Below are 11,589 nucleotides of genomic sequence, written 5' to 3' on the forward strand. Positions count from 1 at the left end.
GATCTCATACCGGGACCTCATATTCTCATTGTTATTTACTCAAGTAAATAATTTCAGTCCACAGACATGCTAACTAAGAAAACCGGATTGTCCAAGTGGAAATGAAAGGTTCAATGCATTTGTCTGTCGTCTTCCAAATACTACTTGTAAATCAAATGAAAATGGTGCAGCCTGTATAATAATTGCACTGAAAGTGCATTAAATGTGATTACTGCTATTCGTGACAAATTTAATCAGGCCACAGTTAACAACAATGGTCAAATGTAATTAAATTGGGTTTAAGTTAAGTTATGTTTTTTTTTCCTCCAGAACAAGCAAGTAAAACTGGTCATAGTGGATTTTTTTATTCCAAAGTTAGTATCACAACTGGATGTCAAAGCACCTGCTGCAAGACAATGGACACATGATGTGAAAATGGCTTATACTTCAGGAAAAAAAATAGAAATATCTTTGAATTAAAAGAGTCAGAAAGTAGACAACTGGGGCTCTCTTTTGGGTAAATTTAATCCTCATACTACGGACACCATAATAAATTCTCAAGCCCCAAAAAATGACCTTACAAACTCAAAGGATTCACTTCTTGCCCTCCACCATGATGATGTGGTAACCAAATTTGGTTTTGACAGGAGGGTCCGTGTACACGGGTTTGTCCATGGTGCTGACAGGGAGGGCAAACGCTGCATCCTGAAATGGCCCAACCATGGATCCTCTGGTCATCCAGCCAAGGTCACCCTGTGACACCCAGGAAGCTCACAATCAGTACTGGCTGAGTGAAGTTCAGCCAGCAAAAATATTAATAAGCCAAGGAAATAATGTGGAACAAATACATTTTCATAATACTAAAACTGATTTTTTCCCCCCCACAGCAAAAACTGCATAATATTTCTGCAGGAACTACAAGTACTAAACAGTAAATTATACCTAATGGAAGATTAGTAAAAAAGTACTACAGACAACTTCAATGCATTGAACAGTAGCTCAGCAGTTTGAAACACTTACAGCGCCATCTGGTGGGAGAGAGAGTTAAAGACATTCATGAAAGTAATACAATCGAGATTATGTCAAGACCTGTGGTCATACCTGGTGAAGTACAAAAAGGTAAACTTCCATGTGATTTTCACAAAGAACACAACTGCTGTCACATCAGCACTAGCTGCCCTACTATATTATATAAATACAACAATCACAAATATTTTGGCTGTTGGAACAATTAGGCTAATACTACACATTTACATTCTGCGTAGCACTCTAGAGGAGGGCATTTACTAAGTGTATAAAACATAGAAATGCAAACCAACGGGCATTTCACAGCAGAATTGTTTCCCCCTACCCCTTGTCTGGCCTTGTCTTCGCTGTACTGCGATGCCACTTCGCTGAATCGCACACCGGACTTCAGCTTCTCCATGGCCTCCATACATTTACCATGTTTCTCACAAAGGATGTGACGTACCTGAGTGTAAAAATGTGTAAAGAGTGAAACAGCAGAGTTAGCAGGTTCTCCCATTCCACTGAACATGCCATGCCTCGCTATCTAATAGTCTCTGGCATAAGTGCACAAATGAAATACTATTCAGGAAACAGTCACCACAGTGATCATTCCCCTACACACTCCTGAAAAGGCAAATATAGCACACAAACCAACGATGTCAACGGTGGTTTCCTAGAAACTCAGGGCAGTGGCATGCAGCCTACCACAAGGCGTGCCATTGTATAGAGTACAAAGAATATTCGATACGAAGTTAACTTTCCCGATTAGCATCACTTACAGCGATGCTATTCAATCATGGTCCAAAAGGGACAAATCTAGAATGCCTTTCGTTCCAGTCATGCCGAACCACCTGACTGAATTAAGTGCCTTAAATGAATCAATGTAACTCACATGTTTAACTTTGCAATAAGTGGCAATAAATTTTCTAAATGTAGCTGCTCAGAAGTCTGCAAAAAGTACCCTCAGCACACACAGACAGGAGACATTAGTGCCCCTATTGGATCTGGTCCTCACAAGCCATCATCTCATCAGGTGTGTACGTTTTTGGTCTAAATATCCTTGACTAGCCACGCTTAACAGATTAAAGACATCACACATTTAAAATGGAGCCACAGCAACCCACAAAGCTTCGCTATATTATAAGTTTCCATCGTTTGATAGTCTGTAAAACAAGCGTCGTATATTAAAGGGCAAAGACATGTACAGACACCCTATCGGCTTTACCATCACAATAAGCGACTGTTCAACATAGTCAAAAATTATTTTGAATATTGAATATCTAAAAAAAAATACATACGCGTTGAAAAAAGATCGGGTTTATAATACTTTGATGCGGGAAAATATTTATCCTAATTCATATTTCTAGTTAGATTTATTTAAGCAATCACATACACAGCCAGGGATAGTAGAAGCCTATGCGGCGCCCTAGGCAGCCGCCTATAGTATTGAGCGGCTCTGTATAGAGCAATACAAGAAAAGACAACACATAGGCATGTTAAGTAGCGCTCAAACCTTAACAGATGTCCCCCCCTTAGGGGTCTTTTCTTTTTCTTTTTTATCGGCCTCACCGCTCCCCGAAGCACCTGCGCATGGAAACGCATAGGCAACAAATTTCGATAACGATAGAAATCGTTAAGAAGAGCATGCTATTTAATGAAAACAAACAACCTGCAGACTTGACAGTTATCAATGAAAAATATGACATTTCGAAGCAGCAGCACGTTCTGCGAAATTAAACATTCGGTTGAGCGAAGTAACCGAGCTCGCTAAAAAGTATAAGATCATAATCGATGTAAATCATTGGTGTCCAGAATCATAACGACCTGCGGTTACAGCAGCCACTCAAACGAGAGCAAAACACAGTGACTAACTGCAACGAAACTATCTATCTCCACGGTTAAGTAACTTGGGGGGGGGGTGTAACATAAAGCACCTTTTCCACCCTTGCCACCCTTTCCTTTCGGTGGCATTTCTTTTCGGATTTATCGTTTATATAAATAAATTAACACAGGCACTATTAACAGACGTGAAGACCACACCGCCTTCCAGTGGTAAGACGTAGGCCCCCGGATGGGGTGTTTGTCTAAAAGCCTGATTCAATCGATCAAAAAAAAAAGTAAATATAATATATATATGTTTATAACCTATGGACCAAAAAAACCTATTTTGTGATTAAATATTATGCTATAATATTACATTATAAAGCTAAAGTTTATAAATTGCTACAGGAATACAGTGTGATTACCCGATGACGTTCAATAATGTAACACAAGGCGCAAGGACCCTGTACGCTAGTCTAAAGTAATAGAAGTAACTGTGTAATAATGTATTTCAAAATTGCAACAGCTGACGTTGATAGGTTGCCATTCAGTAATTGTACATACTGAAACGAAGGACACAAAGGTTTATAATATGGTGCGTTAGGCAGCCTTTTGTGTGGAATCTGCCATAATGTGCAAAGGTTTAGTAGTCTTTCTGTGTGCTGCCATTTTGTCTGCTTTCTGCCTATGAATGTGAAGTAAACTCCGTACATCGCTGTGTTCAATTTTCATGTGATGTAATAAATCTTCTTGCGGATGATTGCTATTTCTATGGAAATAATGCAGCATTCATGTTTGGTATATGTTAGAGTCATTCTAAAATTTCATTTCACACTTCCTGATATGCCTTAAAAAGAAATAAAACACACCGTGAACCATATTAATTAATTATACATAGTAAGTAATTATATTGAAAATTAATATCTGACAATAAAACATGACTTGGATTAATTGAAAATTGATGATGGTGATTAGCATCATCCCATTTATTTATTGTGCTTAATTTTTAGGACTGTTTGGCACCCGACACATGCGTATCAGATTCAAATATTTTGTTTTTAATACTGGACACGTGACTCGTTCATTCACGCTTACAAACATTTTTTGACAAAACTCAGAAAAGAGAGCACAGAACGTAACTAGTACCACACGAAATGTCTTTCTTTTCTATAAAAGATTTCCTTTTTATTCTCCTAATAGCATATGTCCCCATGTCCCCCCCCCTGATTCCTTGATACCTTGCTTACGCTGTTTCGTACTAAACCAACAGAAGAATCCCCCGTCAGGAGATCCGTAACCATGGAGACGGGGAGACGCTACAATACAGGAAACGCCCACGGAGCACAATGTAATGTCGCTATTGCGTTTACTTACTCATGCCAGCAGGCACGTTGTTTTTGTACTTCTCAAAACGAAGCAGAAGTGAATAAAAGTACTTTTGGATATCATCGGTAAACAGGAATTCTTGGTAGCTGTTTTGCTCCAGTTTTAACGGTAAGACAAAAAAATCGACTATCACCCATTTTTTGACGTCACATCCACGCAATTATAATGTTTTAAAATGATTAAGAAACTCCTCCATAACTGTGCCATATCAACATATTTTGCATATATTCTAGACAATTTCATGAGTCGTACAAGTAGTAGTCGTATAACTCCATATTTATATTTTAAACTACAATTTTATTTATTGGCTTATAGTTTAATTCTTCTTTCCCCAGGAAGATAGTTTTTAAGTAATAGAATGGACATGTACGAGAATATTCTCACCATTGGCAGGGGAGCAAGTGCAATGGTCTTTCTGATGAAGCATGTCGAATCAAAGAGGCTGTACGCAGTTAAGAGAATACAGATCGATAACCGCCGCAAAACGAGAACCAGAGAGGCTGTGCTGCAAGAAGCTGAAATACTTCGGAAGCTCCGGTATCCCCATATCGTTACCTGCGCTGATCACTTCTTCAGTTCACAGGATGAATACATTCACATCGTTATGGATTATTGTGATGGGGGGACCTTAGATGACCAGATCAAGAAAAGGAAGGACAAAGAACATTTTACAGAAGACTGTGTCATGGGATGGTTCGTGCAGCTCACCATGGCTGTAAATTATATACACACTGTAAAAATCCTTCACAGGGACATCAAAACCACCAATGTGTTTTTGACAAAGAAGAACATAGTAAAACTGGGAGATTTTGGAATTTCAAAAATAATGAGCAACACATCTGACATGGCCAATACGTGCATTGGAACTCCAAGCTACCTGAGCCCGGAACTTTGTCAGGATCTCCCCTACAGTTCCAGGTCAGATATTTGGGCCCTTGGGTGCCTCCTTTTCGAGATATGCGCCCTCAAACCACCCTTTGATGCAAAGAACCTACTTAGTTTGTTTTACAAGATTGTTAAAGGGGAATACAGCAAAGTACCCGAAGTGTACTCTGAAAATCTGGTATCTCTGATTAAATGTATGCTCTGCATAGATCCAGCTGAAAGACCTAGTTCCAGTTGCATACTGAACATGAATTATGTACAAGAGCACCTTGGATTCTTTATAAAAGAGCAGGAGACGCATCTGGGAAAGTACAGCCCTTATTCAAAGCATGGACCCAAAGACGATGGTGCTAGAGATGGACCAGCGGGGGATCGCTGGGACAGGACTGTAGCCTTGTCCAAGCAATTGAAGAAGAACTACTACAGCAGAGCGAAATCGGCCCCACCAGCCATGCTTGAGAATGGGAAGCTGGAGGACAGGGAGGGGGTGGAAACCTTAGCTGATGGGGAGAGAGAGGAGGTGCTCAGCGTTGGGGATCATTCCAGCTACACTGACGACTTTGACGATGAAGGTAGCATGTGCTCCATTGAAGAGAACATTCTGGAGGAGGACATGGGCCTTGTAAATGTACCCAGTGACCAGGTCTCAGAAGAGCGAGATGGTAAGGAATGAAAATACATAGGTGGTTCTAGATCATAATGTTTACATTTTTTTGACGCCTTCAAAAATAATGATTCATAAACGATTTAGGGATTTGTCCCATATTTTACTATGTATTTTGTAAGCCCCACTAGGCAGAATTTATGGTAAAAGACCCCCCTGCCCCTCTACTGTGCAGAGTTTAAAATGATATGGAACATAGTAAAGCAGTACAGTATTTTAGTCACAGAATATAAATCATGTAAAGAGTACTGCATTGAAGGATACAACCTACATGATGTAATTCTTTGTTCCTTCTTGCAGCCAGACAGGATGAGGAGGACCTAAGCGAATATCCCGATGACTTTGAAGTGGCAGAAGCAGGTGATGTGGCAGAAGTGGTCAGCAGTGCGAGGAGCGCCATGGAAGTGAAGGTCCGAGATGATGTGTTTGAGGAAGAGCTGCAGTACAATGCTGGTGCCAGTTTGTCCGCCACTATAAAAAGTCTCAAGGAGAAGTATGTCGGTAAGAAAGTTATACCGCCATTAATAATCATATTAATACTTAAGGAAAATATTTTTTTCTCCAGATGAGTGCAGGTGAACACCATTTGAAAAGGCTTAAGATTAAACAAATGTAAAAATCACTGAAGCAAATTCCAGTATGAACATTAGGTGCTAAACATGAAAGATCCTTGGTCTGTGTAATTTATTGAAGTTTTATGTGCTAGAAGTTAAGCACAGAAAAAAGAAAGAGTCTCTACAGCGTTTGCAATGTGTGTTCTGACATGTCGGGTCATGACTGTAAATTTAACTGCGCTTGCAGAGGATGTTGGACCTGGACTCTATGAAGAAATCAGTTCTCACTTCATAAATGGACTCAAACCAGATGACCTACAGCCACATTTTGAGCACAGGCTAGGACCAGACCACCTGGAAACGTGTTATATTATCTACAATATCGACCAAGGAACAACATGAAGTAACATCTCTACTGGTGGGAGTCAACAGATTTTTTAGTTGTTGTTTTGGTTTTCCTTTCCACTGACGAAACTCTGAATTCCTGTGTTTTCTTTCCCATAGTGAATCTGTTGCAAAGGCTAATTGTTGAGATTTCAGATTATTATCATTAAAACGGTGTCACACATTCTTATTTCTGAAGAATCAGCGAAGCTTGCTGGGTAGGTGCAACAGGAGACGGTAAGACTTGCTGGGGGCAGGATCACGTGATTGGAGGACTGGGGTGTCACGATCGCGGTCGAGCAAAGCGGCGATCGTGCGGGCAGGCGTGCGAAGAACAGGCAAACGAGTCCAAATCGGGGCAATACTCGGGGTTTAATAGGGGAATCGGGTCTTGGGAACACTGACAGGTACGATCCACACCATAAGCACAATGACGGACGACGGGAACAGGTAAGACCAGGACTTAAATAGGACGTTACTAATCAAAATAAGCGGACACAGATGGAGACGATCAGGGAAGCACACGTGGGTAATCAGGGGGCGTGGCACACACGAGGAGCGGACGAGCCGGGCATGACATGGGGGAGGAATAGGAACTTTATTTGTGGATGTGTTAAAAAAAAAACAGCTGAAAAGCCAGTTCAAGGTTAACATGAGGAAATATGCAAAACAGGCATTGGGTTTGGAAAGGACTGCAAAGTAGCATGTATGTCAGGCTCAGCGTTTGCCTTCTGGGTAAAATTAAATGCAATGGAAACTTTTAAATGATGGGTAATAAGTAACTGAAAGTTTTTTGCAGAAACTATTTCATGAATTAGTTACGGAATATGTTCAAAACCTTTATATTCCCCAGAATCTGATGTTTACCATCTGCATCAGAAACTAAACATTCAGATTCGAGCCCCCCCAATGGACACCACTACCCGTATTCTGTTTTGATAAGCATACCTTTGTAACAAGTAAACAACATCATATTTGTATTTCAAAAAGATATTGAACACATTTACAGACAAGCTGTAACTCTTCATTTTGTCAAACAAACCAGAAGCAAACCTGCTCTAAAGTCAAAATAAAAGTTTTGGTGGAAGAAGTTCAAATTTATTGAAACCTGAGTTTATCCATCCATCCATCCATCCATCCATCCATCCATCCATCCATCCATTTTCTAAACCGCTTATCCTACTGGGTCGCGGGGGGGTCCGGAGCCTATCCCGGAAGCAATGGGCACGAGGCAGGGAACAACCCAGGATGGGGGGCCAGCCCATCGCAGGGCACACCTGAGTTTATTATATACAAAAATACATATCGCACTTCTATCCTCCGGTCACCCCCACCTGCTGCTGATGTGTAAGATTTTCCAGGCACTTCTGTTGACATTCAAATGGTTTAAAAAAGTATCGCTGCTGGCGAAAAATATGAAAAATGTACAATGGTTCCACTGACTTTTAAAAAAAGTCACTTTTATAGTTACGTACAGCTGAAGAGTGTTTTCTATCAGCTGGATAATGACTGTTTGTATGGGCTATGATGGCAGTGTGTGCAGGAAACCAGACTGTAAAGAAACTATATAGAGAATATGCAAGCACTATTTATTAATTTCTCTTGTGAAACTATTGAAAGTTCCCAACAAATATAATTTTCATGTGATTTCTTTTCATATTTATAAGTGATGGAATTTAGAGCACTTTGCATCCCAGTGCGTTAAACCAGTCAGGACCAGATAGCGTACAGTAATCCCATCCATGGTCTGTTCTGAAGCCTTCCTGTCGTCACTGAGATATGCAGGCGATCTCGCGCATTTAAACAAACTCAAAACCAGTTCCACTCCATCAAGTGCTCTTTCCATTATGTTTTCCAAAAATGTGCTTCCATACATTATTAAACCGCTTTCATTCCTTTGAGCTTCATATAGATCAAACAGCCTTCCAAAATATCCATGTTAAAATATGTAGATATTTGGAGAAACACATCTAAAGCTAAATGCAGTTCTGTGCATGTCCAATAGGTGGCAGGCTATAGTCACAGAAATGTCATTAAAGTCAAAACTCAGGAGAGCAGCAGAAACCAAACAAGCATTTTCAACCCCCCCCCCACCCCCCCCCCTATCAGATTCCACCTTACCCTTAGTCGATGACATTCCATTTTATCATTTTTTACACAGATACTTACAGTAATATCTGCAAGTGTTAGGCTATCTCAGCATTAATAAAACCGGGATTAATTGTAAAATTTAATCAGCTGTAAGGAAAACACAATATCAGAGAAATATAAATGATCTGCCTTTGACACTTATGCAAACAAAAACTATAATACAAGTAACAAAATTGCTAAATATTTCTGCAGGATAGTATGGTAACCTCTATTGAGAAAAGCACAGCTTAGCTGCATTCTGGGTGAATGGTTTGGCACTCAGTGAACTGCTGGGGCTGCCTGAGATGAGCAGAACTGAGGACCCCCCCCCCCCCCAATTCAGAGCACATAGCAGCAAGAAAGTAAGGTAATCATCACCCTGTGAAAGGAGAGCATCCGTTAGACATGTTTCTTCAGCTGCAGCCTGCAAACACACAGGGCAGGTGGAACTGGCATACCCCATAAATGCATTCCTGATACACTGGCATACCCCATAAATGCATTCCTGATACACATGCCGGTTTTGCTTCGGTCCACTACAGGCAATAATGAACGGCGGACTACATCTATTACCATTACCACATGGCAGCAATGAACTGTGTAGCCCAAACCTCCACGCTTAGTGTGTTTATGAACCTCTCTGCAATAACAGCATTAACATATCAAAGCTGTTTACATAGCAGCAGGTAGATGTTGCTAAATAAAATTAACACCCCGGATTTCTGTAATGACTTAAAGGGAGAATTGAGTACCATGAAAAATAAGGAAATAGTCAGGCTTTTAATCAAAAATCCGAACACAGCGGATTAGTCGTTTCAGAGACCATTAAAATCAATCACAAAGACAATGTACCTAGCAGGAGGAAAACATAGCAGTGCGGGTGAGAGACTGCTCACAAAAGAATTAGAGCTATTATGTAACTGGAAGACTGTGGGGACACGCCCACCAGATGCTTTCGAATTGACACACGTGATCATGGGCTTGATAAGCCGGCTATGCTTAGCTGCAAACTAACAGGATTCTCAAAAGACTCCTGGGCTCAGATGAAGCATTAACTTTAGACTGAATGATTCATTTTCACTACTCATTGATACCTGGAAGGATATATAGTATCTTGGGGAAAAAAACAAATTCTGATTTTCAGAGTCCTTGAGCATTTTTCACGCTGAAGTTGGTAAGTTGAACTGAAAGCCTCAAGTGTGAAAATGATTGACAGAGTTATATCAATCCATAAAAAAATGATTAGCTGTTTGTGTGGTGTTTTATTCGGGGGGGTCTCCCTGCCTTGTGTCCTGTGTTATTTAGCAGTGAGGGGGACCTGGGGGAAACCCCAGTGCTCAGGGACCCCCATAAGAAAGGAAATACATGCCTGGGGGCAGCCCCCCCCCCTTCATGAACCTTTAATTATGATTGGAGACATCAGAAGGAAAGAGGGAAGGAATTTAAAAAAAGCTGGAAAAGGAAGCAGGGAAACAATTAAATTCATAAACTGGAAGGGGCTGTGATGCAGTGGTCAGCACCTGGGATGGGGGTTTGAGTCCCTGCCATGTGGTGCAGTGGTCAGCACTGTCACTGCACACATCTGGGACAGGGGCTTAAGTTCCTGACATGTGGTGCAGTGGTCAGCACTCTCAACGCACACCTCTGGGACGGGGGTTTGAGTCCCTGCCATGTGGTGCAGTGGTCAGCACTGTTACTGCACACCTCTGGGACGGGGGTTTAAGTCCCCGCCATGTGGTGCAGTGGTCAGCACTGTCACTGAACACTTCTGGGACGGGGGTTTAAGTCCCCGCCATGTGGTGCAGTGGTCAGCACTGTCACTGAACACTTCTGGGATGGGGGTTTAAGTCCCTGCCATGACTCCATGCATGTGGAGTTTGCATCTTCTCCCTCTGTCATCAGGGGGCTTCCTCTAGTTTGTCTGGTTTCCCCCCACGGTTTAAAGACATGCAAAGGTGAATTGGAGTTACCAAACTGTCCATTGGTTTGAATGTGTGTGTGCCCTGCAATGGACTGGTGCCCCATCCTGGGTCGTTCCCTGCCTTGTGCCCATAGCTTCTGTGACCCTGGTCATGGCAAGTGGGTTCAGAAAAATGGCAGGATGAAAGTGACTGTAAGGCCATTTATAGAATTCTCACACTCGCCCAAGCCAAACTCATCCATCTTCCGAGTGCAGGCCCTGTCACAGGTCATTAAGCGGCGGGTCCTTCTCAGGGTCTGCTGCACCGAGGTTCATGGGTTCTGAACCTCTTATAGGCACTGGTCCAGTTGGGATTGTGAACAGAACCAAATGACACAGGGATGTGACACAGAATAGCAGGATCTCACTTTTCAAGGTGCAAAGGGACTGAACTGGGGGGGCTTAATGCAACAATTTCAGGGAGACACACAAATAAAAATTAAAGCTGGAGGTCAGGGAACAATATATAAAAATAACGGAAGTAAGAATAAACATCAGCGACTCGTCAGGTTTTCTGAGTGCTGTAAAAAAAAAATAAATGACCCATATGGAGGTTCCATGAATGAGGGACAGGTGGACTGATGCAACACAAACATCCCCAATCACCCGACTGTCTGTTCTGAGATGCCAGCTCACGTCCCAATTACAGTTTCACATGCACAGATAATAAACACCGCTGAAAGTAAGTCACAATGCTTGTTCAATTCTGTAAAAATGTTATAAATTTATTGGTTTTATAATCATCCACAAACACTGTTTAATAAATCTGTACATATCTTCCGCACAGACATTTTATTTTTAATGTCATAATTTTCTTG

General features: G+C 41.4%; 2 protein-coding genes across 3 annotated transcripts; one reads left to right on the top strand and one right to left on the bottom strand.

Annotated features, from left to right (window-relative positions):
* Nucleotides 1-328: 328 nt before the first annotated feature.
* Nucleotides 329-3,054, bottom strand: pin4 (protein (peptidylprolyl cis/trans isomerase) NIMA-interacting, 4 (parvulin)). The gene is made up of 4 exons (XM_049027563.1): nucleotides 2,922-3,054; nucleotides 2,501-2,571; nucleotides 1,331-1,450; nucleotides 329-732 (listed from the first exon to the last, which is right to left on the bottom strand). The coding sequence occupies exons 1-4, from the start codon at nucleotides 2,956-2,958 to the stop codon at nucleotides 574-576; spliced, it is 387 nt and encodes a 128-aa protein (XP_048883520.1). The 5' UTR covers nucleotides 2,959-3,054; the 3' UTR covers nucleotides 329-573.
* An 838-nt stretch (nucleotides 3,055-3,892) lies between these two features.
* nek12 (NIMA-related kinase 12) lies at nucleotides 3,893-7,449 on the top strand. Of its 2 annotated transcripts, none has more exons than XM_049027574.1 (4): nucleotides 3,893-4,302; nucleotides 4,534-5,741; nucleotides 6,044-6,244; nucleotides 6,545-7,449. In XM_049027574.1, the coding sequence occupies exons 2-4, from the start codon at nucleotides 4,553-4,555 to the stop codon at nucleotides 6,697-6,699; spliced, it is 1,545 nt and encodes a 514-aa protein (XP_048883531.1). In that variant the 5' UTR covers nucleotides 3,893-4,302; nucleotides 4,534-4,552; the 3' UTR covers nucleotides 6,700-7,449. The 2 variants fall into 2 exon arrangements, with proteins under 2 accessions (XP_048883531.1, XP_048883529.1); XM_049027572.1 differs by having other exon boundaries at nucleotides 3,894-4,302; nucleotides 4,530-5,741.
* The last annotated feature ends 4,140 nt before the right edge of the window (nucleotides 7,450-11,589 follow it).

The sequence above is a fragment of the Brienomyrus brachyistius genome, chromosome 10 (assembly GCF_023856365.1).
Source record: "Brienomyrus brachyistius isolate T26 chromosome 10, BBRACH_0.4, whole genome shotgun sequence".
NCBI lineage: Eukaryota > Metazoa > Chordata > Actinopteri > Osteoglossiformes > Mormyridae > Brienomyrus > Brienomyrus brachyistius.

Excerpts from the sequence above, each read along its gene's own strand:
- nek12 (XM_049027574.1), top strand. The coding sequence starts at position 4,553 with ATGGACATGTACGAGAATATTCTCACCATTGGCAGGGGAGCAAGTGCA. Across the intron at positions 5,742-6,043 it reads GGTCTCAGAAGAGCGAGATG|CCAGACAGGATGAGGAGGAC; the intron begins GTAAGGAATGAA and ends TCCTTCTTGCAG. Across the intron at positions 6,245-6,544 it reads TCTCAAGGAGAAGTATGTCG|AGGATGTTGGACCTGGACTC; the intron begins GTAAGAAAGTTA and ends CTGCGCTTGCAG.
- pin4 (XM_049027563.1), bottom strand. The coding sequence starts at position 2,958 with ATGCCACCGAAAGGAAAGGGTGGCAAGGGTGGAAAAG. Across the intron at positions 2,572-2,921 it reads GGGTGGCAAGGGTGGAAAAG|GTGCTTCGGGGAGCGGTGAG; the intron begins GTGCTTTATGTT and ends TTCCATGCGCAG. Across the intron at positions 733-1,330 it reads AAGACAAGGCCAGACAAGGG|GGTGACCTTGGCTGGATGAC; the intron begins GTAGGGGGAAAC and ends TGGGTGTCACAG.